The following is a 27,253-nucleotide window of genomic DNA, read 5'->3' on the forward strand; positions in this document are numbered from 1 at the left end:
TTTAGTGTAGTCATAAGAGACACAGAGAGATCCAATGACCCCAACAAAGTCTACCTTTGGGGTCCTGGAGTGAGGCTGAGGGTTCAAAGCCAGAGTTGTACATATTTAAATGGTTCCCCTGGCAAGGTGTGTTCCTACCCTCTCCCGACCCACCACTGTGTCCTCTGTAAGGCGGTCTAACAAGCTGTGAATCTCTTCCTTGAGAAGCTTCCCTTTGGCTGGTCCAGGCATTTTTCTATAGTGATTTTTTTTAAAGCAGGAGAGCACTTTTCGATGGACATCCATTTGACAGATAATATAGGATGGTTTTCCTGTAAGATGTGGCTTTTCAGTGGTTGAACAAGACAATAAATGCAAGAAAAAATCAACCAGAAGGTGGTTGCCGTACAAAGAAGGGCTGAGGGTCAATTCCGTGAGTGAGTGAGTGAGAGAGAGAGAGAGAGAGAGAGAGAGAGAGAGAGAGAGAGAGTGCATGCGTGCGTGCGTGCGTGCGTGCGTGTGTGTGTGTGTGTGTGTGTGTGTGTGTGTGTGTGTGTGTGTAGCAGGAATCTTAAAAGTTCTTATTAATAAAATCAAACCCGAGGCGAGTTATTGGGGTCCATGCTGGTAGATCAGAGAGACAGAACAAGCCACAGCTATCTCACCTCGCCGGATCCTCAGCTGATCTTGTCTCCTCAGACTGGAGGCCTCTGAGTCCTCATCCGGAATGGGTCTCAGCTGAATTACTGCTCAAAAGCCTGAAGCTTAACCAGCCACATGCTTAACCAGCCAAAAGCTTAACCAGCCAAATGCTTAACCAGCCAAATGCTTCTAGTTTCTGGTCCTCACGCCTTATATATTTTTTTGCTTTCTACCACCACTCCCTGGGATTAAAGGCTCACTTTCTGGGATTAAAGGCGTGTGTCACCATGCTTGGCTATTTCCAATGTGGCCTTGAACTCACAGAGATCCAGAGGGATTTCTATCTCTGGAATGCTAGGATTAAAGGTGTGAGTGCCACCATTTTCTAGCCTTTGTATCTAGTGGCTGTCTGTTCTCTGACCCCAGATAAATTTATTAAAATACACAATATTTTGGGAAACACAATACCACCACGTGTGTGTGTGTGTGTGTGTGTGTGTGTGTGTGTGTGTGTGTGTGTGTCTAAGAGACAGGGGTAGGGAAGGAGTTCCTAAGCCCCGCCCATGGAAGGAGACCTTTAGCCTCTGGACTCCGAGCTAGAGATCCAAGAACAAAACCATTGTTCTGTGAGATGGAAACTCAAAGCCAGCTGGTGCCTTTTCTCTAGGCTCCCTCTGGCTTTTGTCAAGGTTTCTACAGCTAACTGCTCATGTTACACCAGGCTTGGATGGTAGAGAATGGATTAACAACACGGGCCGTCACATTACATTAGCCGTGTTTTTCTAGAGAGCTGAGCAATAGCAGAAGACACAGAGATAGTGATGTTGGAAGGGACACAAGACTGTATAGCTGTGGGAAGGGAGAGGAGGGCTGCCCTGGGAAGGGAAAGGTGAGCTTGGGGTTGTCTACTCACATACCAGGACCTGCTGACCTGCAGATCTGGGTCAGTATGTTTAGATACCCACATCTTCCAAGACTCTAAACATTTTTTTTAAGTTTTAGTTTTTGAGTGTATGAATGTTTTGCTTGCATGTGTTTATGTGTATCATGTGTATATAGTACCTACAGAGGCCAGAAGAGGGTGTTGGATCCCCTGGAACTGTAGTTAGACAGGTGTGAGCTTCCAGGTGGGTTCTGGGAACTGAACCTTGGTCCTCTGCAACAACAGCCTGTGCTCCTACCTGCTGCACGATCGCTCTAACCCCATCCTCCAGGACTCTTGGCTGGAAGAATGAGTACAGGGCATTCGTATATCAGATTTCCACCAATCATAGAGAACGTGAGAGACACGAGCTGTTGTCATGGTGATGCTTGACACTTGGACAAGGAGCGGGGAGGGTCCACAGGCAGTGGAAGGGACTGACCAGAGAAGTGGAGATCTGCGTGCATCTCAGTGAAAGTAGGTGTATGGGTGTGAATGGGAGACTCTGAGGATAGGCTTTCATGCAGCAGGGGCTGGGTTTGGAGAAGGAAATATGCATCAGTCATTGTGGGAGAGTACAGAGATGAGCGTGTGTGCCCCTCAGAAGGTGGACGCTCATTGGGAGGGACTTTACTGAGAATGCTGCTAACAGAGCAAGTCTAGAAAGGGATGGAGGAGCAGATGACCTGAGAGCCAGGGGCACTGGCAGGGACATTCCACTGATGCGCGAGAGATGAGACAGATGTGAGGCTGTTCCCCATCCAGATGGGTGAGAGAGTTCTCACGGTGTCTTCTCTGCTGCTGATGTAGAAGTCAAAATCACTTTCCTGAGCAGGGCCCAAGATCGGGGTAGAGAGCTGAAACTTAGCAGGAAAGACTAGAAACAGCCTTGGCGGTGGGTGGGGCGGGAGCTCAGGAGGGGCAGAGAGGTGAGTGAGTGGAGTCTTTTCTGTGAGTCAAGGAATGGGCAGAATTTTGGAAGATGGAAATGTGTTTGCCTAGATTCATGGTTCTCAACCTGTGGGTGGTGACCCCTTGGGGAGTCAAATGGCCCTTGCACAGGGGTCGCCTAAGACCATCAGAAAACACGTATTTACATTATGATTCATAAGAGTAGCAACATTACAGTTATGAAGTTGCAACACAAATAATGTTATGGTTGGGGGTCACCGCAACGTGAGGAACTGTATTAAAGGGTCGCAGCGTCAGGAAGGTTGAGAACACTGCTCCAGATGGAGGTAGGGAAGAGAGTGAATAACAGGGGAGACAGGCACAGCTGGGCCCCCAGAGGTGGAAGGCACCATGGGACCGTGCAGTCTTGGGGAGGGGACACTTAGGCTGGGTCCCTGGTGCCAGACATGAGCTGTCAGTGAGGAACTATCCAAGTTCTCCCGAGGTGTCTTGTGACCCTGGAAGGATGCGGTTTGACGAAGGTTAATCTGGCATAATTTATGGGCAGGAGCGGAAAGGGGACCCTGGGAATAAGGAGAAGGCTCTCTTGTCACAGACATCTAGAAAGAATGGCTAATGAGTGGCAAAACAATGAGATTAAACAATCCATTGATTGTGCATTTCAACTTCTAATTTTAAATCTAGCACACTAATTAAGCATAAATTATTTTGCCATTCAAATGTATTCTGGTTGAAGCTTTCTCTCTGTTGGAGGTGACAGGGGAGGAGGGCGGAGGGGAAGTAACCTCAAGTCAATAATCAGCGACATCTCAGCTTCCCCTGAGAAGCTCGGGTTGTGCAGCCTTGCGAGGCCCTCACCTCCATACACACTCCGCACCATGCAGTTGGGACCAGGTTCTGCTCTCTGAGAAGTGTCGTTCTTGAAGGTGGATTGGAACTGCCATGGCTTTTCCAGTTCCTCGACTTGCCAAAGACATCTGGAGTGAAGCATGGGAGCCGGGTGCTTCCAAGCTGGAACAAGCCAGAAGGCAAACCGGATTGCACACTGAATAGATGGCCTCTAAACAAGGTTGTGTGGGACACCAGCCATTTCCCCTGGGGTAGACCAGAAGGTGCTTGGCAAGTTTAATGGGGAAGGAAAGTAGTGCAGTATCTTCAGCCCTCCATGATGGGCCAGGCTGCTTGGAGGAGAAGCAGGGTAGATGGAAGAGGAGGCAGAGAGGTGAGGCATGCTCCCTGTTCCCTTACAGGTGTGTCTGAGGACCTGGGCCTCCACAGAGCTACTGTTCTCTCACTGCTGGGGCAGATTCACCTTACTCACAGTCTCATTGATTCACCTGCTAGACAAAGCCACATTTACAGACAGAAAAAGCTCGCTTTCCTCCAGCTGACCTGGAGGATGGGCCCCCATTATGGGAAGAAACTCTCTCTGAGTGATCTATTGGCCTGAGTTTAGGCTCAAACAAAGTGAGTTCCTCCTGGCCCTGAAAAGGTGGGGAGTACAGACAGTGTGACCCCATCATCCCTGTGTGAGCTTTGTGACGAGGCTGACAGGACAACCAGACAAACGTGAGTCTGTAGGACTTAGAGGTAAGGGGGCAAAGGTGGACCAGATGATAGGCATGCAATGGCAGAAACATAGACGTTCAGGAACCTGGCTTTTATTCTGGAGAATTCCTCGAAGAGATGAGACTGAGCTACTCTAGAACAATGGATGATGCTGGAAGTAGGCAGAACGAAGACCCGGCTAAGGAGACACCAACAAATGCAGGATACAGCAGGACCCTGGGAGACAGAGGACATATTGATGACCATATGATCATCAGCGTCCTGCGAATATAGTGGTGAACCAGAGAACTTCCTTTTGTCACGGAGCACAGGTGCCAGCATTGGGGGTGGGCAGTGAATGTACACAAGGTGCCACAAAGGAAGATGAGGGTTGGGGAACTTGGGGTGGGTGGCTGCTGTGTATGAAGACCAGGAAGTCTCTCTGGATTAGGTGACATTGGGACAAAGACCGAGGAGAGAGTGGGAGAAAGTCATGCAGATACAGTGGTTTGGAGTGGAAGGGGACATTCCAGGCATTTAACTATCAGAGACAAAGGCATCGGAGCAAAGAAAGCGCTGGCCGCCTGGAGAAGAGCCTGAGCTGGAGCAGAGTGAGGCCCAGCCAATGGGGGCTTCGTCATGGAGGGGCTTCGAGGTCATGGTAAGGACACTGGCTCTTCTAGAGGAGATGGAAGCCCATGGAGGGTCTGAAGTAGAGGGCAGCTCACCCTCCTTAGTTACTGAGACAAGACGGCGGATGCAGGAACAGGAGCCTCCATGGATGGGTGTGAACGAGGGGGCAAGGTGAGGAGGGGTAGAGGGAGCCTGGGGTTTTTATGGGCCAAGCTGGGGAAAGCCGGGGGAAGAGCTTTGTGGAGTTGATGTGGACTTTTGGAAGAGTGAGTGGCCTGTTCTGTGTCTAGCGGAGGGCTTGAGTAGGCAGTTGGAGACACACCTGCCCATTTAGTTAGAGAGACCAGAGCAGAGGATAGGAATTTGAGATGATTAGCACCTAGATGACCTTTAGTACCTTTCATCTGGGATGCTGTTATCTAGGGAATCAGAAGAGCTAGAGGACCAGAGTCAGGCAGCTAGGAAAAGAATGTGATGGGGACCACAGGAGAAGAATGGGCCCAGTCAAGTCCCCTCACTTTAACGGTATGCTCTGAGTTTTGACAACCTATTTGACCATGGAGTCGCCCATTTCGGCACTACCACCTGGGGGAAAGTGAGGAAGTGGAGGTGATGTTGGTGGGAGTGCTGGCCAGAGGGACTGTCCCCTGCTCTGGTGGCATGGGAGTCCCCTGAGCATTCTCCAGTTGGAGATTCACTAGTGAGTACCAGCCTAGGAAAGGTTGTGACATACAGGTAGGTTGGAAATGGTACTATTACCGTTTCCCCAGAATGATGTGCCATAGAACGCCAATGATGAACCTCCCATAAAGGAGACTTTGTCCTTAGATAGAGGAAAACTCCAAACAAATCCAAAAAGTCTTCAGGCAGTATTGCATACAGTTGAGCTCCCCCATTTAAAAAATACTTTAAAATTCTGCCCTCCGTGTGTGTGTGTGTGTGTGTGTGTGTGTGTGTGTGTGTGTGTGTGTGTAGGTGCAGGTGGAGGTCAGAAGAGGGTGTCAGATCCCCAGGAGCTGGAGTGGGGAGTTACAGGCAGCGTATGTGAGCTGTCCAACACTCGGATGTTGAGCCCAAGTCCTCTGTAAGAACAGTGTATGCTCTTAACTGCTAGGCCAACTCACTAGCTCCGAATTCCCTTATTCTAAGTGAGTAGTTTGAGTTTTGGCAAATGTATTAGGTCTTGGTTATACTGTTGGTGATAAGGATCAACTCTGGTGGGAAAAACCAAAACCTCCCTCAACAGCTTTAGGCCGATGCTGTTGTCGTTCTTGGGCAGTGTTTCTGTAGTGACTTGAGGCAGTCTGTTAGCCCGGCAGCCAATGGCTGAACACTTTAGCCTTTAGTTAACAAAATCTCATGTTTAGCTTGTGCAGAAACAAGTGTGGTAGAATTTTATCCCTCAGAGCTTACGTGGCTATTCTTGCTTGCCAGGTCATAGTGGGGCCCTGGATATCTCCTCAAGTGTGAACAAAGAGGCAGACCATTTCATCCAAGAACAAGTCCATCTTGCCCACATTTCAGACCAGTATAGTGTCACCCTGGTGAATTGTGGATTATTGTCTGTCCAGAGGCTCAGCTTCATTCCTGACAGGCCTCGGATCCCTCCCTGCAAGGAATCATAGGATGGAAACTTTCCCTTGGGATGAGGGGAGAGTTCATGTCCAGGCTTTTAACTACCACTGGTTACACCGGGGAAATTGGGGGAGACTTCCTTGGGGAGCCTGAGGGAGCCATATCAACAGCTCTGCCCATTCTTCAGGGGATACTCACTCTCTATGAATGGAGGGGCTGTTTCATTCCAGGAATGGCCTTCACTGGCCAGGTGACAAGGATGACATGAGACTGTGCTCACACTCTACCTACTGTGAACTCTCTCCATGTAGCAGGCACCTATTTTATACAGCGAATTTCTCCCCATTTGCTAGCTGAGTCCTCTGCATTCTGAGGGGTCCTCTCAGACCCAGTGTTTTCTGGGCAAGCCGGAGGCTGTTTTATTACAATGCAGCTGTCCCCAAGACCTGCAGGGAGGTAGCAACGTGACAAGTATCCCGTCCCAGCTTCCAGAGTTCCATAGCGGTTGGGCCTTGGCTCCTAGGGAGGTTCAGGGAGACTCAGGAAGACTTACTTACCTAATAACGCACATAGAATAGCTTGGGAGAAAGCAGCCCGGGTTCCTAACCTCCAAGCACCTCTAAGTGACCCCAGTAACAGCACATGTCCCCTATCTTCTGGTACCTGTTATGACCCAGCCATTCTTCACCCCAGGGAGAACTGAGAATGAGGGAGGTCTTGAACTGTCCTGCTCAAGGGGTCTCAGCATTCCTCCAGGGTCAATGGGGACCTTTAGGATGTTGTAGGGTCCTAAAGTAATTGTCCAAGATAACTAAATGTTCTTATCCACAGTGTCCACCAAGTCTACCATTAGAGTAGAAGACTTGCACCTTAGTGGAGTCCCTGACAGCATGGATCCGATCTGAGGGTGATGGTGAGTGGAGCTTGTACATCTTCACTTTAGGGATCCATGAAGCACAAGTTGCATGGGTGTCCTTGAGGGGACCCTGGGCAGGTGGCCAATGGGCAGGTCCTCAATCTCTCCCCATGTTCCTAGAGGTGTGAGGGATGGTTTCACACCCATAGGGATGGAGGCCATGAGTTGAGTGACTGGCTGTATCTGTCTGCTCAGCATGGGGACAGGGCTAAGTGTCCTTGGCCACGGAAGGGGTTGTCACTAGAAAGGAGACTGGCTGCCACTTTCTGCAGGCACAGGGAATACTCTGGTCTTTCCCATACTGTGAAGCCTGTCTTCCATTTGATCAGTTGGTTGGGGAGAGCCTGGGTCCCTCTTCCTCAAAGAGCCCACAGTTGGGCTAGCCTTACGAGCATCAAGCTCACTGCCAAGTTGAGGAAGTCAGGTCCCTCAAGTGGCAGCAGAGACCCTAGCCTTCCTGGCTGCCATCTTACCGCTGGTTGACCCTAGAACGACCTATCCTTCCTCACTTTCCTGAGCCTTGAAGAAAAGGCAGGGCTGCCTTCCCCATGGCCACAATAGCCCCAGCCCATGTATTGATCCCGTGGAGGATGGCACAGGCTAATTTCCATAGGAACAAACAACCTGAGCCCTGGCAGCCCTGAAGTTTCTCCCCACCCGTATTCACGCCACCTCGCCACAGGGGCAAACGTGGACTCGCGATGATTCGGTTTTTATCAGCTCATTACCACCGGCGCTATTTAATCCTGGTTGCGCAATAATCCTTCCCCCTGTGTATGAACGAGTATGTATTATGCGTGATTCAAAGCCCCTTGATGCTATGAGTAAAAAGACTCTGCATAGGGCAGAAATAATTTGCAAGACCAACTTGGGGTAGAGTGTTCTCAAATGAACTCCAGTGGGTCCCACAGCTTTCACAGGGCCAGGCGGGCAGCGCTGGCGAAGGGCTCCGTGACAAAAGGCCTTGGTTGGGTGCATTATAATTTGCTCCAGTCAGTTCCAAAGTACTCGCATTTCCAACGATGAGAGAGGAAATCTGATGGCACAGGACGTGGGCATTGTGCTTAGGATAAATACCCACACAAAGGCGAGGTGAGGCGAATTCGGATGTCTTGTTGGGGAGAATGCAATTAAAAGTACTTTGCGAAAGCTTTGAAGTCTGGGGCTAACCATTTTACAGAGAGGTGGTGTTCCCATCAGGTGCTCTGCCAGTCGCAGAACACTAGCAAATCGGGAAAGTTGTGGAGGCAGAGTAATCAATTGGGGTGGGTGTCGTCTCTATCTCGGGTGTGTGAATCAGTGCCAGCCTTACTGGTGGAGACTGTGGGCCTTGAGGGGTGCTGACCATCCTCATAGCCACCAGTGTACACAGCGGAGAGGCCTTGGAGCACCCTGGGATCAGCCCAGGCCGAGCCTTGCCTGACTACCCTAAGATGAGATGCCTCACTCCTCAGAGCCTGTGACCCTTGCAGCCCAGCCATCAGGAGGAAAATGCCACAGCTCGCTGGCACACAGCTTTGTAAGTGACAGCTAGGGCACCGCACCCCAACTGAAGGTGTTGGAAGTGGCTGGGTGTTGTGTAGATGGTCTGTGAGTGTAGGTGTCTGCCTGGAGTTGGAGGCTAGCCTTTTCCTCTCAGGGCTTCAGAGTAAGCCATGCTACACATCTATTGTTCCCCTGGGTCTCCTTTCTGGATCTCACGGACAGAGAGGGCATGTGTTTATACCAGGCTCTGAAAGCTCAGGTCAGCTCTCCTGCATCCACTCTGCATCCCCAGATCTGACCTGGCCCTGGCCCAGTGCGCCCCGTCTCCTAACATCCTGGAGTGTGAGAGCCACCATGGCCCAAGAAGATAGACGGGTAAGGAGACAGTGGGTTTCAGGGCCAGGCAAGGCAGAGAGTAAGAGGGAGGAGCCAGGACAGCTGAGTATGGATTTGGTGGCTGGGAAGGGCAGTGTGTGAGGCTGTATTAACTTCCGGTCTCCGTGGTGAACTTGTGGTTGGCCATGGGTGTCACAGACACATGGGTGTGTGATCTAGCTCTAATCCAGGCCCAAGGGCAGCAGCTAGGAATGAAGGCAGATGGCGGGTCCAGGAGACGGAGCTGTGTCACCTTCTGTCCCTCTGTTCTTGTCCTCTAGTGTTTCTATTCTATAAATATTCCGAGGTCGCCCTGTCCCTTTACTTCCTTAGCCATTGGGTAGTAAACGCGTTCATTCATCATATTTTCACTACCAATTGAGTTATTAAAACTTAGAATTTCCATCATTTGATAGACTAGCCACTAATCCAGAAGATTGTAGATGTGTTTCCCTGGGATATGCTGAGAAAAGACAGTAGGACAAAAATTAAAATAGACTATAGGGTCAAGACACTACAGATGCTTCCTTCTGTAGCTACTAAGTTGATGGTACTGAAGAACCATTTCTGTTCTTGCCCAAGCGCCACACATGGCACTGTGTGGCCCCGTCTCCATTTCTCCATGGTATCTTGTTTCTCCTAAGCAATACTTGATATCATAAATCATAGGTATTTAATTCTAACTGCAAATGTGTCACAAGCTAAATAGAAAGGGCCCATCAAAAATTAACAAAAATGACAAAGGAAATAGGCATTTTTGTAAGTCCACTATGTACAGAAGACAACTGACTTTGGTATACAGCCTTCTGATTCTATTTGTACAGGTAAACCCTGAAATGCGTCACACCTAACATTTTCCATACAACTGTTTTTACTTTAATCTTAGTAACTCTTAAGTGAAAGATTTTCAGAGGAAACATACAGTCGTAATTAATATACTGAAAAGAAGGAAGGCTGAAAATTTAAAGAATTTTCTTCATTCTGAGAAAATAAGAGAGATTGAATTAAGTCACAAAAAGGAAAGAAATGAAAAAGACCAGAAATCAATAAGAAAATAAGCTATAATAAATACAGCCATTAAATCCAAAAATTGACCCTTTGAGAGGTTTGTTTGTCTTTATGTTTTAAAAAGATAGAGACCCTATGAAGCCAGTGAAGGAAAGAGAGAAGGTAGAAGTAGCTAATGCCATGAGTGAAATGCAGTGTGAGGTCACAGACACTAACATTAGACTGTTTGACCTTGACAAATGCTAAAAATGAGAAAAGAATATCATGACTGCTTTATGCTAAAAATTTAAAGGCCAGATGAAATAGACAAATTTCTTAAAAATATGACTTCCCAAAACTGACACTAGAAGAAATAGAAAATCTGGTCTTATCTATCACACATTATTAATACATGAACTCTGGAAATTAGAATCCTTTCTTTAAAGAAAACCCCAGCTCTGTTTTCCTGTAAATGTTACCAAAATGTTAAAAATATCATAGTGCCGACTTTGTACAAATCCTTCAAAGCATAGAAGGAAGAATATATGGCTACTGACTTTTGTGAAATCTTGATGTGAAAGTTTAGTAAGAATTTTGTATGAGAAGCAAGTTACACAATGGTTTCATGTGAGAACATACAGAAGAGTTGAAGCAAAAATATTACCAAGTGGGATCTGATGATGTGCAGAATAGAAGGGAGGTCACAGACACAACCTTGGACTTGAAAGTGCAAGGCTTGTCTAATGCTTAGTAGTCAATCAGTTATTGTACAGTTATAATAACAGTATCACATGTTGAAGAGCATGTAGAGAAACCGAGTCACTCATACACTGCCATGGAAATGTAGTTTTTGCCAATTCAGAAATTTTGTATATTATACTTGGGTATTTGTTTCAAAATTTCTTGGGAGAATAAGTTCACCCTAAACCCCATACATGGATGCTTGTAGCAGCTTTGTTTGAAAAAGTAAAAACAAAACAAAACAAAAAAAACTGGACACCTTCACATATCTTCCTTAGAGGAAAGGATGGATAACTGTGGTACCTTCAGAGCACGGGATGAGAAAAACCCTGGACCAAATAATCGAGGAGTCCTCTATGGAGTCATATTGAATAAAGGAAGCTATTTACAGCTGGACAGTGGTGGCTGATGCCTTTAATCCCAGCAGAGGCAGGCAGATCTCTGTGAGATCGAGGCCAGCCCGGTCTACAGAGCAGAGTTCTAGGGCAGCTAGAGCTATTATATAGAGAAACCCTGTCTCGAAAACAAAACAAAACAAAACGAAATGAAACAAAACAAAACAAACAATAACAACAAAAACAAAAAGAAGCCATTTGCAAAGATTCTGTCCAGCTGTATTATCCCACTTATGTAGCATTCTGCATAAAGAGCATTTTGGAAACAGGACAGATTTGTGGTTACCAGGGGCTAAAGGAAGAGTCCTAGGAGGGAGGAAGACTTGGTGACAGCCGGGCATTGTGTGTCAATGGGTCTGCTGGTGTTAGAATTGCTCTGTGTTTGACAATAGCCATAGATACCCAAATATATGCAGATGAAAAAATTACATAAAACTTGACACAAATATGAGTAAAATTATACTGGGAAACTCTGAATATGATCAATATGTTTTAATGCATAATAGTTATGTGCAGTGTTACTATTGGAGGATAGTCAAAGTGTACAAGAGATCTCTCCGTGTTATTTCTTAGAAGAATGTGAATAATTACTTCAATGAAAATTCAATGAAAATCATTTCATTAAATCCAACATGACAACTATGAAAGAGAAAGGCGATTATCTGACTAGACAGAGAAAAGTACTTGATGCACATTTATATCCACACATGGCCTAAAAAATCTTGGCATGCCAAGATTCGTAATTAGACCTTGTTATTTATTTCACAGGTTTCTCTCTATGTGCATGCATGTATGTATACACAATCATGTATGTGGTCATGTGTGTGGTGGTACACATGTGGATGTGGGTATGGAAGCCCGAGACTGAGGTTGAGCATCTTCCTTGATCACTCTCCACATTGTTAACTGAGGTAGGGTTGCTCGGTTGAACCCAGAGCTTGATGATATATCCAGTCTAGCTGGGTAACTTGCCCCCCACCTCTGTGGTGGGAGCAAGGTGGATGGGTAGGTGGGGAGGATCCTTGTCCTCACCTTCTGAGTGCTAGGGTAAGCTGCAGGCTGCTCTGCCCACTTGGTATTTACATGGGCTTTGGAGATATGAACTCTGGTCCTTGTGTTTGAATGGCAAGCATGTTATCTGATATAGCATCTCCCTAGCCCCCAAACAGGTTTTAATGTGATAAAGTATATTTTCATAAAACTTACATGCACTCTTGTACTGAATAGCAATATGCTGAATATTCTCCCAATGGAAGTTTGAGATTAATATTGTTCTGTTGCTACTTCTATTCAACATTGTAATGAAAGGACCAGTCCAGTGCAATGAGGCAAGAAAAAGTAATAAAAACAATGATAGTTGCAAATAGATCAAACTTATTATTCAAAGAGGCTATGAGTGCTAACATAGAGAATTGCAGGTAATACTTAAAATTTGATTGCAAGTTAACACATTTATGGATATAAAATTAATATAAAAACTCAGTCTTAGTTCTATATATCAGCAATGAATTGGTATTAAAGTCTCAAAAATAATGTAAAGACATATACCAAAAAGAACATCTTAGGAAGGTTGTGTAAGATCGCAGAGACACGGGTAAACCCACATTCATTTCAGTACAGTTCATGATGCCCAGATATGAAATCAGTATAGCTGTCAATCAACAAATGGAGGGATAAAGAGAATGTGATGCACACACAATGGAATTTTATTAAGACATAAAGGATAAAATTATGTCATTTGCAGGAAAATGTATGGAACCGGAAATACTCATGTTAAAACAAATAAACCAGACTCAGAAAGACAAATCCCACACATTTTCTTTCATATACACAACCCAGGGCTATTTTCAGGGAGATGGGGGAGCATCAGGAGGGCCACAGGGAAGGGGGAAGTGGGGGTGAATGAGGAAAGCTCAATGATACCCATGAAGAAAATGTCACAGTGAAACATGTTGCTTTGTGCACTAAAAGTTAATTAAAATGTGTGAGATTTCTATGCATGAAGAACACAGAATCATGAGAAAATTTAAAAGTCTAAGCTTCATGCTGGGAAACTCAGCTTTCATGGGCTGGAAAATTCAATAATGCAAAGATGTCTGATCTCCTCAAATTAATATGTTGATTTGATATAATGTGCATTAAATATCAGGTGTTTTGTTTTGGTAGAAATAGACAAACGGACTCCAAATTTGTTAAGAAATGCAAATGGTCAAACCTACCTATGACACTTTTGGAGAGAAACAAGGTCGGTAGGACCACTCTAGGGACATAATGAATCCGTAAGCTCCCGTGACAGAGGGAGCCATTGGCAGAATGAGACTCTTGCGCATTTGGTTGGAGTGGGGCGTTCCTAAGCAAGTTATTGCATCTATGGAGACTTGTTTTAGTTTTTCATTGTTAGTTTTGAATGCTTGTGTTGACATCACAGAGAACCCTGCAGAGGCCCAGGCAAAGGGGCCTTTAAAATGAATGGTCCTGGACCATTAGGTCAGTGGTATGTTCATACAGATCAAAAAATAAAACTTATACCGCTAGCAAAGGTCAGTTCTAGGTGAACTGGTAGACAGGACTCTGCTATGTAAAATAACTAGACTTCTAAGAGATATTAGCAAGAAGAGCCTCATAGTCTTCAGGCAGCCGAAGAGTTCACTCACAGGACACAGAGAACACCATCCACATGGGAAAACTGATCAGCAAAGTGATGTTACCGTTAAGAACCTTTGTTCAGCCAGGCGGTGGTGGCACATACCTTGAATCCCAGCACTTAGGAGGCAAAGACAGAGGCAGGCAGATCTCCATGAGTTTAAGGCCAGCCTGGTCTAGAGAGCTTGTTCCAGGATAGCCAGAGTTACAGAGAGAAACTGTGTCTCGAAAAACCAAACAATGACACCACAACCAAAAGAACTTGTGTTCATCAAAAGACCATTTTGACAGTTGGAAGGAAACTAAAGAATAGGAGACTGTATTTGTGGCTTCTGTATCTGCAACCCCCCGCCCCGCTACAAACTTCAAGGAACCTAAGTTGGTAGGGAAGATATGACGCAGTGGGCAAGGGGCCAGCCAGCTTCCCAAGCACATTACACAGACTGTAGCCGATGAATCTCAGCCAAGGGAGAGCTGTGTCACCCCAGTGGTCACCAGGGGAAGGAAATTCAAACTCCCCTGTGATACTGGCTCCCACTCCAGGGCAGGGACAGTGAAAACAGCTGGTCATGCTAAGTGTGGGGATGATGTGGATACTGAGAGTCTGTGTTGATGGGGAGTAAGCCCCAGCACTGCCAGTCACCTTGGAGGATGCTCTGCCGGGAGAGCAGTCACGTGTGTACATAGAGAGGTTCTTGCACAGACGTCCACGGCAACATCACGCACAGAGCCCCCAACGTAAGGCCAAAGATGTATTCTCCTTAATTGTGAAATAAACACTCTAAACGCAGTGTCTACACAGCAGTCCTGTTCCATGACAGTGGGTGGATGCTGCTGCGGAGGGAGAGCTTAAGAGACTCCGTCAACATGTGGATGAGAGGAAACCTGGCAGAGGAGGGTGTGTGCTCGCATCTGTGTGAAGTTCAAAACCAGGTGTGACTGGTCTGGGCTGCCATCTCAGGAAGGGGTAGACAGTGTCGGAAGGAACTGGTCCATCTGGAGTCCTTTTTCTGTATCTGTCAGCATTTGGTAAACACAAGGCATTTAACCCCTCTGAGGTATTTGCATTTTGGTAAAAGATTATATGAAAGTTTTTCTTTCAAAAGAATAATGACATTTCAGGCAGATGAGGGAATGGTATTAATTGGACTGTTAAAGAGCTATCATCTCTCATTAACCTATTATCAATCATCTATCTATCTATCTATCTATCATGTATGTATGTCTGTATCTATCAATCATGTATGTATATATCTAGCTATTATCTATCAATCTATCATCTATCTATCATTATCTGCTTACCAATCATCCATTCAATCAATCAATCAATCAAAAATCTATCTTTCTATCATCTATCTATATATCTATCATGTAAGTATCTTATTGGCTATCAATCTATCATCTATCATTATCTATCCTTCCATTATCTACCTATCAATCATCTATATATTTATCATCTCTCATCTATTCTATCTATCTATCTATCTATCTATCTATCTATCTATCTGTCTATCTTTCTATCTATCATCTATTCATCCTCCACTTATCTACCCTATCATATAACCATTCATCTTCAGTGTCTTTGCTTGGAAATACTGAATTTACTTGAATTGGACACTTGATTCCACAGCCAGTATATCTATATTTCTGCCTGTGGTGGAGGCCGGCCACACAGGCAGCCAGCCTCCCCCCTTCTCTTGCATTGGGTGTAGCTGTGTCTGTGTGGAGAAGGAGATGCAGACATGTCCATGTCACTGTGGGGCTGTCTCAGAAAGCCTTCCTTGTCTTGCTCATCTACATGCAGGATGTGAAGTCCAGGGTGAGTTTAGGAAGTCCTGGGTGCAGGCCCCTGCATGAATCCAGAACTTAAAAGCCAGAGAAGTGTTTCTTGTGTGAAACTTTGGGAGTTTATTGGTAGCAGAGTTGCATACGTTAATTTGTATGCTATTTATGCGGCGTTGAAGCCGCACTTGTCCTAGCTCTGGAACCATAACAGCAACATGGTCATAATCTTGCTTTCCCGATTCTCTCGTTCCAGCACAGCGTGGGGAGTGCAGAGAGCAGCCACTTAGACTTTGTGTCTAGAGGCCACAAAAACTAAGAAAACACAAAGCTTATGTAACAGAGTTGTTGGGTGGGGCATGACCAGCAAGCTGGTAGGTTTTGAGTCATGAGCCGGCAACATTCTGGGTGAGAATGTGGGCAACCTCTTTCCTAGCAGCCTCCTGGGGCACAGGCACAGCCTGGCCCGGGTGGCTGTGTGGGTAGCTAGCTAAGATCAAAGGCAAACATTACCTCTGCTGTCTGGGATAAAGGCAGCCTTGGACTAGAGTGGGTTCTGGCTCCAACACCAAAGTTCAGGCTTATATAAGACAGGATGCTCAGAGAACCATGCGCCCCGTGGGAGTGGTCGCTCTGCCTTCCAGCTGTTCATGTCTTTGCCGAGTGTTGTGTCTTGGCCTTTCAGGATGGAAACCCCAGCATGCTAGTCTGTCCTCTGGGTGTGTCGTACCACTCCTTATCTCCAGAAGGGCCCAGAGTCTGTCATGGCTGAGGCCCTATTCTCTTGTCCTCTGAGTGACAGAACTCAGAGACTGGAGGAGCCGTCTGGAGTCCCCCTAGGTCTTTCAAGGATGAAGAAGAAAACAAGGCCACAGGCCATCCAAAGCTCCACCTCTGTCCCCAGCTGTCCGGTCAGACTTGATATCTCAGGACTTGCATCTGCTCCTGGCTTCTCTGAGCCCGATGCTTAGGGAGATGCCCTCACCATGTGGCCTCTATCCACAGCGCTCTCCTGGGGAGCAGCTGCGGGTCCATCCTACCCGACTTGTGAATGAGGTCCAGCTGGGAGCTGTGGGTCTTGCATCAGCTCTTCTGATGCAGCTGGGGTGTCCTTTGACTCCCGTGAGGAGCAGCAGGAAGAGGATGTTTACACAGAGTGTAGTGAGTAAACAGCACCATCCGAACACCTGCCCGAGTGTCTTCCGCATTTGCTGCGCTGGTTTGGTTCCTGCTGCAGCTCCCAGATGTGGCCTGAAGGCCCAAGGTTATGCAGGCCAGAGGCACCTGCCATCATCCCTCTGAGCAAGTGGAGGCCTTGGGGTTGAGTGTGTGCATGTGTGTAAATCTGTGCATATGTGAGTGTATGTGACTGTATGTCTAATCTGTGTATATACATATCTCAGTTTATATATCCATCTCTGCACATCTGTAGTGGGTGGTATGTGCATGTATATGCACATTCTTTGTATGTATGTGTAGTAGCCAGGTATGTGTATTTGGCATAGTTTGTATGTGTGCGCGTGAGTTTATGAATGTCACATATGGTCACACATGTAATCCGCATACAAGCATGCAATGTGTTTGGGTCTTCCTTTTGCAAGTGTGCCGGTATGTGTGCGTGTGTTTGTGTGTGTGTGGCTGTACTGGCTTAAGCTGGATTCAGCCCTGTTGCACTTGGCCCAGAGTAGAGGACCATGACCCTCCTCTTAGCCTGTGGTCTGGGTCTAACTTCCTGTCAGGTTGGGGTTTGAGGAGAGGAGGGGGGACAAGGCTCTACAGGTGAGGTCAGGGTGTGTAAGAGTGATGCACAGAAGTGTCCTGGCCCCCGTCTTCCGAGGGGCTCCCTGCTAGTGAAACAGATTAGATGAAAGGTTTGAGATGGAGGGCTGGAGGTGTCTGCAGAGGGTCCCCAAGTTCTGTAAGGCTACAGAAGGACGTCTCTCCAGGTTCTCTGGCCCCAGAAGGGTGTTCACGGGACCCACGCAGGTGGAGACCTGGCTCTAGGCTACCGCTGGGCAGAACTGCCTTGTGCTGGGCAGCCATTAGCTTTCCCGCTTGCCGTAGCTTCATTTACCCATCGCCAGCACGCCACGGCCTAAGTGGAGGGCCATTAAAATGGTGCACGTGTGTAGGCCTTGTGTGCCTCATATGTCCTGGGTTTGGTCTCCAGTACTCAACAAAACCAAAACCAAAAGACAGAAGAAGAACACGCTGGGTGTGCAGAGCTGACGGAGAAGGCTGGGATTGTGAGTTTGAGTCTGGCAGAGCCTTGCTCCGTACAAGTAAAATTGGCTGTCTAGATACTTTTAAATTAGAGTCCCTAGTCCTTTGGCTGGGGACAGTTACCCTGTGATCACCCGCCAGAGAGCTTGCCTGGGCCGCGGATGCTGAGGGAAAGCCTCAAGAGCGGATTCTTCTGCATTAGGAGGTTTTTTAAAACTTGTGATTCCTGAGCAGAGGTGCGTGTCAAAGGGCTGGCAGTCTCTGGGGCATTTTGTGAGGAATGCTGGGATGCCAGGCAATGGGGTGGGAACAGGGGTCTACTTCTTCACAAGTGCAGGCTGGGTGTGGAACCACCAGAGAACTCTAATCAGATGCCATTCCATAGAATGCTCCCTTAATGAGGGTTAATGACATTAATTACTGCCCCCTTCACTTAGGAGCATGCTCAAGAGGAGCTAATTGCCACACAATGGCCCAGGAATAACCGAGACCTTGGCAGAACTGTAGAATAGAGTGTCCCCTCTTCTCAGCCACCCCTCACCCCTCCATCCTACCCCGCCATGCCATCACTGCTTCCTTTCCTCACAAGAGGCCTCTGTGTCTCCTGGGAGAGCACAGGCTGGGCCTTAAGTGTGATTTCAGGCAAGCCTAACATCAAGTTTGGCATCTGCAGCTGCTCTGTGGAATACAGTGGGGGACTTCCCACAGAGCCTGAGTGACAGGGCTCTCCTATGTGCCCCCAACTCTTGCAAAGGGGAGCAGCGTGGAATCAAGAGAATGCATCAGTGACTGGGTCCAGAAGTTTCTCTTCTAGGAATTTATCTGGGGCAGCTGTGCTTTCGGGGTGCACAGGGCATGTCCAAGGCTTGGGGGTCAGTGAGGGTCTGTGTGTCTGCTTGTTTGCACTGCCCACCACAGACAGATAACCGCAGGCTGGGGCATGTGTGGCTGGCTGGAGGACTAGTCTTCCTGTGAGCCATGGGCCGTGCTGCTGGGTCCTGGAGAACTTGGGTATCTGACATGGTGACTCTGCTCCACCCCAAACTGTTAGGTGAGGTATCCTTAGCGTCGAAATGAAATTACCGCATCTCAGTTATCTCTCCTTTCTGTAATTAAGCCCTCAACACTTTTTTTAATGTGTTTCCCACCAAGTAGCTGCTACATTCTTACAAAGTTTAAATTTCTATGTTGACCTCTTAACTCATCTGTCCTCAAATGTTTTTATTTATCTCTTTAGATTTCCTCATTTGGGTTTTATTTTACTTGCTATTTATTATTTTTAATTATGTGTGTGTGTGTATGTGTGTTTCTGTGTAGGTATGTACACATTAGTGCAAGTGTCCTCAGGCCAGAGAGGGCATTGGATTCCCTGGAGTTGGGATTCCCTGGAGTTGGGGTTACAGACAGTTGTAAGCTTTGTGATGTGGGTGCTGGGAACCTAACCCAGGGCTTCTGCAAGCACAACACACACTCTTAACCATTCTTCATCCCCTACCCCATTTTTATGTTGTGGTTTTTGCCAAGTCCTTGGCCTACAGAGGTCATGTGGCTTCTGGGGACCAGCCATCTCAGGGCAGTGGCCCAAAATATCAGAGGGGTCCACCGCACTTCCTGAGCCTTATCTACGCGTTAGGAGACTGACAGACTCCACAGTGAAGACCTTGCTTAACTCCAGCAACCAAATGACCAAGTCAGTTCAAGAACAACAGCTTTATTCCATTAATGTGATATCCATTACAACAGCAAATAACTAATTAAAATATGTGCAATAATAATATACAATGCATATGGGTTAATAAACAGCTAGTGTGCTGACAATACAATTCACGGTACTCTCATCACAGGAGAGACCTCCCTAACATGTTGTGATCTTGGAGCTAATACCGACAAGCGTGTGAGTTGGGGAGAGCTCGGGGCGTGTGGAAAGCAAACTTCAACTATAGACAGACCTGGCACGAGTTAAGGAACAGTGGCAGGCAAGCAGTAGGAATGGCTGTGGAGGACACCTCGCGTGGTGTCCAGCCTCCTGAAGGATGGCTGAATAAACACAGTGGTGAGTGCGCGCGTGTGCGGTGCCCGAGAGTGGCTGCTTGCCCCCTGGCTTCTCCTTGGGCTTCCCCAGCTGGGCAGAGGTGAGCCTCTCCCCGATGAGCTGGGGCCATCACCGTCTCAAAGGTGCTCAGGGTGGCTCCCGAGGAAGAGGTTACTTCTTTTTCCCTTTTTTCCCTTTCTTTTTCCCTTTTTCCTTCTCCTTTTCTCTGCTGCCACCAACCGTCAGTGACATGACTCGCTTCCTCCCCAGAGGGGTTTTGTCATACCAGTTCTGAAATGAGAAGATGTGTAGGAGATGATCAGACAACACAGACAGACTGAGATAATCCTGGTGGTGAAGACGCATCTGCGGAGAAGGAAGCGGCCGTTAGACACCGCGCATTTGATGTGTGTTCAGTACCAAGGTCTCAAGGTCTCAATGTATTTCTAGCTTGGATTTCTGTGACTTGAAACTTGTCCTCGGGTACTAAGGACAAGCAGTTCTAGAGATCCACATACCAACTTCTACGAACAGTTCTGCCTAATTAAGACTTGCCCTGAGGATGTGGCTTTCCTGGTAATGTGGCCATTACCTCACATGTGGTCAGCCATTAGTAGCTCAATTGGTAGGCATGTATGACCACAGGAGGCCACTCAGCATCCTCTGAGGGAGATGTGAAAAACGTGGAACTGATAATATTTTATTCAAAACCCGAGAATCATTTCAATTTATAATCTTACAATCTCAGGAAATGATTATATTGTATGCTATTTATCAGTTTTCTTACAGTTCAGTTAAAAAAAGGTTTCTCCCTCCTTTATGCTTTTTTTCTCTTTCGTGTGTGTGTGTGTGTGTGTGTGTGTGTGCCTACATGTATGTAGGTACCTGGGGAAGCCAGAAGAGGGCATCAGCTCCCCTGGAGCTGTAATAATAGCAGTTGTACATCACCTGACATGGATGCTGGGAACCAAACCAGGGTCTTCTAGAAGAGCAGTGAGCACTCTCCTGGGTGCTCTCTCTCTAGTCCCAGTGCATAATTTTACACGCTCCCTGTACATACGCGAGAGGACTTCTCTAGGAACAGTACACAGAAAGTGAGTTCCTGCTGGTGACATGACATGGATCAACTTGCTGTTGCTCTCTGTGAGTGAGAGACTATTTCAGTCATTTGTCTCAGAATATCTTTGTTTTCTCCTGTCACTTGGGCTAGTTTAGCTGGATATAAATATTAGTGAGATGATCATTTTTCCTCAACACTCTGAAGTTATAAGTTAGTATTTTCTGGTATCTCTTGTTGTCAAAGAGACATTTGATTGCCGATGTTGTTTCTTTGGGGCAATCTGATAGCTTTGAAGTTTAGTTTGTTATCTTGTTCTTACACGTCTAATAATGGACAAAAATGGATTTGCTCCTATTTGTCTAGCTGGTTGCCTGGAATGAATGAATGAATGAATTTATTTTTTGTTTTTCAAGACAGGATTTCTCTGTGTAGTTTTGGTGCCTGTCCTAGATCTTGCTCTGTAGACCAGGCTGGCCTCAAACTCACAGAGATCTGCCTGCCTCTGCCTCCCAAGTGCTGGGATTAAAGGTGTGTGCCACCACCACCTGGCTGGAATTTATTTCTAATCTGATATTTTAGGCTTTTAATTTGGGAAAATTCTCTGCAAGTATTACTTTAGTTTTATTTTGTGTTCTTTTCTTCTGAGAGTTCTGATAGTTGAAGGTCAATTCTTTTCAACTTGTAGATTTTAATTTTACTTTTATAGATGTTATCTCTTTTGTTTTTCTGTGATTCCTTTTTAGGGGAACTCCCCAGGACTACTTTCCAGTTCTGTGATTTGCTCTTCAACTTTATCTACTCTAGAGTTGATACATCTCTTAGTTTTTGCTGTTTATTTAACAACTATACATTTTAATCTATAAGCTTTGTTTTGTGGTTTTAAAAGAGAATTATCTCTTATTATTTAATTTGGCTTTTTTTCTTTAAGAGTGAATTTCTACTGGAAGTCATATTTTCACTTGAATATTCATATTTTTCTTGAACATGTAATTATATGTATTCCAACCTTTTTGTCATATTGTTCTTTTTAAATTATTTTTTGAGATTGTAATATAGTTATATCATTTACCCCTCCCTTTTCCTGTCTCCAAACCTTCTCATATATTTCTCCTTGATCTCTTTCAATTTCATGGCCTCTTTTGTCATTAATTGTTGCTACATAAACACTATATTTTCTACAATGTTTTCCTGTTTTGATTTTCACATTCATTTTAACAGTCTGTGGTTCCCTGTCCATCCACAGGCAAGGCTTAGTGTTTCTTATGTGTAGTCAACAAAGAGCATATTCATTGAATGTTTAATGTTTTTCTCTTTTTTTAGTATCAGATATTCTATTTGGTTCTTTTTCTCAAGTATATGTGTTTCCCCCTTGTAATGTTTCTGGCTTTTTGTAATTTAATCATACTTAACATGTAGTGTTCCTCAGAATGTTCTATAAGTATTAAGGGCTCTAATTCTGTTATTGGTATGTGCTAGGTCTCCCCCATGTTATTTCCTTCCGGGTCATAATGCTTTTATTATGAACTTGTTTTCTTAAGTTCAAAGACTTCAGTGATGAGTTCTTAATTCTATGGCATGGGGTCCAGCTAATGAACGTGGTCTTGGAGCAAGCCATGAATCAGCTCCGATGCCCTTGGTCAAGTGCCCTGTAGTTACCTGTTTCCTGTATTATTTTCTTTTCTTCTCTGTTGCTTTGGCAAATTACTCAAATCAGTACTTAAAAGCCACACATTTAGGACCTCACAGTTCTGGAATGATCTCACTGATCTAGGTCAAGGTATCGGCAGGGCCGTGCATCTCTCTGGAGGCCCGAGAGGACAGCCTGTTCTCCTGCCTTCTGCAGCTTCCCCAGACCCCTGCTCTTTCGGTGTGTGGTTCCCTGACTGTGCACAGGCTAGTGGCATTGGGCTAAATGCCAATGAGTATCCCTCCAGCTGTCTCCTTTCTCAGTCTCTCTTCTGATCTCCTTGTCTACTTTCAGGATTCCACTGGACTCCCTAGAACAGTTCAAGCTAGTGTGAGGAACTTAGGGTCAGGCTGCAGCAAACCTGTTCTTCCTTTGCCTGGCAAGCTCTGCATACCAAGATGTAGGCACCTTGGAGGGACTTTTATTTACCCACTGTGACAGTTTGGGGGGAAAAAAAGCTCCCAAAGGGAGTGGCACTTTTAAGAGGTGTGGCTTTGTTGAAGTCCGTGTGACCTTGTTGGACCAGTATGTCACTGTGGGTGTGGGGGGTTGGGGTTGGGTGGGAGGAGGGGGCTTTGAGATCTCTTTTGCTTCCCTCAGTGTGACACACAGTCAACTAACTTCCTGCTGCCTGCAAGACGCAAGACTCTCAGCGACTTCTCCAGCACCATGTCTGCCTGCACACCACCATGTTGCACCATGCTGATTGATAATGGACTAAACCTCTGAAAATGTAAGCCACGCCAATGAAATGGTTTTCTTTTATAAGAGTTGCTGTGGGCATGGTATCTCTTCACAGCAATAGAAACCCTAACTAAGACAGCCACCACACCTCTTTACAGCTCAGGCTTTTTACCCATAAAACAGAAGTCTATGAGGTCTAAATGATTATATCATCCATACATTACATGATTACTCCACCACATCCAAGGAACAGGACAGAATGTTCTTGAGGAGCTGTGAGCTCAGTAGATAAATTCTCAGAAGCACAGTTAAGGAACATTTATGGGCCCGATTGTACACCATGTCAGCACTGGTCATCACAGTATTCAGGAGTGTGATGACATCATCCCATCTGTTCAATAAATGTGTCACTAACAAATCTATGGAGCATCTACTTGGGGTAGGCACTGTGCCTGGTGCTCCACTAATGACTGGGGAGTAGGCTAATGGTGGGAAAACGATTTCATTTCTTCGATGAATAGAATGATTCAACCCACGAAGAATGGAGGCAAGAGGCATAAGCACTTGTGCCCAGAGTCAAACACCCATCACAGGCGAAACTCCTAGAGACCAATTTGCAAAGTTAAAAAAAAAAAAACAGCTTTAGGTCTTAACATGCGAAGCCACATTCCTCAAAATGAGGAAAGTCATTGTTTTAGAAAGGGTTAAAAAAGGCAAAATTTCAGAAAAGATTATCTCACTGGGAGATGATGAGTATTTGTTAACTAAGGCAGTTAATGCATCAGGATGTCAAACAGTTAACAGGACAGCATAAAAAACTCAAGCGCTCAACAAACTGGCTGCAGTTGAAGATTTGTTTTTGTTTTTGTTTTTTTCCTTTTCAGTTTTGCAAGAGCTGAGCTCCACAAAACATAGCAATGGCCAAGCCCAGCCTGTTGTCCGCCCTGCAGAGAGTTTTACTGGGACACAACTACGGCCATTTGTGTATGCTCTGTGTAAGAGGTTCCCGTGTTATGATTCACAGGAGGCCCAGGCAGCAAGGCTGTCAGAGCCCCAAGTTCACTCGGGGTCTTTTCCTTTCCTTTCTTTCTCTCTCCCCTCTCCCCCTTCTCCTCCTCCCCCCCCCTCTTTTTCCCTTTCTTTCTTTTTCTTTTTGTTTTTTGTTTTTTTGAGACAGGGTTTCTCTGTGTAGCCCTGGCTGTCCTGAAACTCACTCTGAGGATCAACCTTTCCTCAAATTCAGAGATCTGCCTGCCTCTGCCTCCTGAGTGCTGGGATTAAAAGCGTGCACCATCATACCTAGCTCTCTCTCTGGATCTCTGCAGCAAATGATCACCATCTTCCAGTTGGGACATTATTTTTACATTTTCTCACTTCCCACGGAAGTACTTGGGGACAAAGCAGGAGGGAAAAAGTTTTAGGCTTGGTGGAAAAGTGATGCACTTTAGAGGGGAAATTTGAGCAGGCTCTTGGAGGTGAGAATCTTGAATGAAAATTTGAAGTCTCCTTTTGGTGATAGTGTAACACCGTGGTGACCTTCTTTGGCACAGACAGTTTTCAACCCTTGATTCTAGGACACAATTCTATTCATATTGAGCTAAAGGCAGTGGTTCTCCTCCTGTGAGTCAAGATGCCTCTGTGGGCTGAATGACCCTTTTACAGGGGTCGCCTAACACCATCAGAAAACACAGATATTTACATTACAATTCATGACAGTAGCAAAATTACAGTTATGAAGTAGCAATGAAAATAATTTTATGGTTGGGGGTCACCCCAGTATGAGGAGCTGTGTTAAAGGGTCACAGCGTTAGGAAGGTTGAGAACCACTGGGCTAAACAAAAGAAAGCAGCCTTTGAGGAATGCCCGCCAGCCTAGGCATTGGAACAAGGGTTCCTGACTGCCTCGGCCCAGCTATGTGAATGGAGAAGCATGGATCTGGGCAGCTTTGTTCCTCCATAGAAAGAAGGACTTGGGATGAGTGCTCTCCGGGTCTCTTCTGGATCTAAAGCCTCCTGTGAACACATTAGAATGTTCCCAAGCACTAGCAAACTGAATTCTGATGAGCCAACCCATGTTTCTTATTGTATGTACATAGGAGACTGAGAAAGGAGGGACCCTGAGAGGTCAGGGGCTAGAGAGCCTTCAGCTTGAAAGGTATTTCAAGAGTAGTTTTCCCTATCCCAAACTTGTTCCATAATATGAAATGTAAAGTGAAAGCTGGTGGTGCACGCCTTTAATCCCAGCACTCTCTGTGAGTTCGAGGCCAGCCTGCTCTACAAAGCGAGTTCCAGGAAAGGTTCAAAGCTACACAGCGAAACCCTGTCTCACCCCCAAAAGAATGAGTGAGAAAGAGAGAGAGAGAGAGAGAGAGAGAGAGAGAGAGAGAGAGAGAGGTGCACTGAGCTCCACCCCCACATTCCCAGCTCTGAAAACAGTGGCTTTGAATCCATCAGTTTGGCTGTTACTCTATAAGGCCACAGAGGACAGCTTTGTTGAGACCTAGAAGACACATGCTCTCTCTTCCTGGTGCAAATGAAATTCACAAGACAAATGCCTCATGGCACAAAAGATTTTGTCATCTCAGAATGGCGAATTTTAAACTGTCCTGTTTGTGGCAGGACTGGAATCCACAGAACCCAGGAACCTGGAGGGAGAGAGGAGGTCATGTGATGAGTGTTTGCCTAGGATTTGGCTAGCAGGGTGTTCTGTTACCTTAAAACACTCTTCTTCCTCTTTGTACACGGGGTTCATGCTGGTCATCATGGTGATGAACTCGACACCAGTGAGGGGTTTGTAAGCCTGCTGCCGGATTCTGCGGTCTGTGAGCACATCCTTGACCACTTTGACGATCTGTCCTTGTGTGAAGCCATCGGTGACTTTAGACAGGCAACTGATGTTCAGAGCATTGGTGAGCACGCCTCCGTTGCGCAGAATGATTTGTTTCCACAGGACTGCCAACATCCAAGACGGTGGGAAAGACGGGGGACAGAATTAGGGCACAGTCAGCACCATTAGCCAAGGTCTCCACTCTGAACCCAGCCTCATCAAGAGGAGGATTCTCAGAGAAACCCACCCAGCTGATTTGCAATTCAAATGAGCAGACAGCTGAGTCAACTAGATGCATCTCCTCTGGGAACTTTTCCAGCATCGGAGATGCATATTGGAGACCCTCAAGTCTGCAGTTTCACAAAGGAAAATGAAACTCAGGCGGTTTTAATGTAGCACCTGTAAAGATATTTAAAAACTTCCAAGACCTCGGGTATATGCAGACTCCAAGGAAATTCACCTCAGGTGTGTGTGATGTCACTGTTCATCAAAGTATCGTGTGTTCCCATGAGTTTGGATACGTGGGAGATGCATGCCTTTCTCTTTTTAATTACAAGGTTCAATCCTTGTATTGTCGTTGTTACTGGAATAAGAACATAGATTCCCGCTTTTATTAGCTGGTGCCAGGCTCTACATGGCAACGCCACACACTGAGCCAAATAGAGCAAGTATGCTTTCTGCTTCCCCCGACAGCTGTCAACACGCTGGCTGACTGCAGCCCAGCAGATGGGCGCTGGTCAAGGGACTTTGCTATCCGAGTACAAGGATGCTGTAGAAATGAGTCACAAAATGCTTCATGGTGCTCAACTGTAGAGACAGATCGATGCCTTACGTGATCTTCACAGTAACATCCAGCTATGACCCCAGTGCTCAGGGAGCTTCAAGGGGATCTCTGGGGCTTGCTGTTTCCAAACCAGGCCGGGTGAGGAGTGTTCCTGTGACCGTCTGTCTCTTCATTAGGAAGGTCTGGTGAGACCTCAGAGCATTTTAACTTTCTCAAGGAAAACCAAAGCTATATTTTCAAAATGACTGTTCTAATGGAGATCTAATGGTTGGGTCCATTGGTCAGGGGTCCATTCTGGGTCTATTCAGTGACTCCATGAATCCATTCACCCAAAGCAGCCAAGATGTAAAGTTCTGTTTATACTGCAATGATAGATAAAATGCCTGATGGAACACCCATGGCTATGCTAAGGAGTACCACTG

The 27,253-nt window shown here is 46.1% G+C and overlaps 1 protein-coding gene across 1 annotated transcript in view; it reads right to left on the minus strand.

Moving 5' to 3' along the window:
* Positions 1–19,449: 19,449 nt before the first annotated feature.
* The window catches only part of Iqca1 (IQ motif containing with AAA domain 1), a 128,366-nt gene continuing 120,562 nt past the window's right edge, over positions 19,450–27,253 (minus strand). Inside the window, exons 18-19 of the mRNA XM_028880381.2 lie at positions 25,934–26,172; positions 19,450–20,081 (exon numbers count right to left, since the gene is read on the minus strand). Of these exons, the coding sequence (XP_028736214.1) occupies positions 19,962–20,081; positions 25,934–26,172 (359 nt within the window). The 3' untranslated portion in view covers positions 19,450–19,961. The remainder of the gene's footprint in view (positions 20,082–25,933; positions 26,173–27,253) is intronic.

This window comes from Peromyscus leucopus, chromosome 13 (assembly GCF_004664715.2).
Source record: "Peromyscus leucopus breed LL Stock chromosome 13, UCI_PerLeu_2.1, whole genome shotgun sequence".
Classification (NCBI taxonomy): Eukaryota; Metazoa; Chordata; class Mammalia; order Rodentia; family Cricetidae; genus Peromyscus; species Peromyscus leucopus.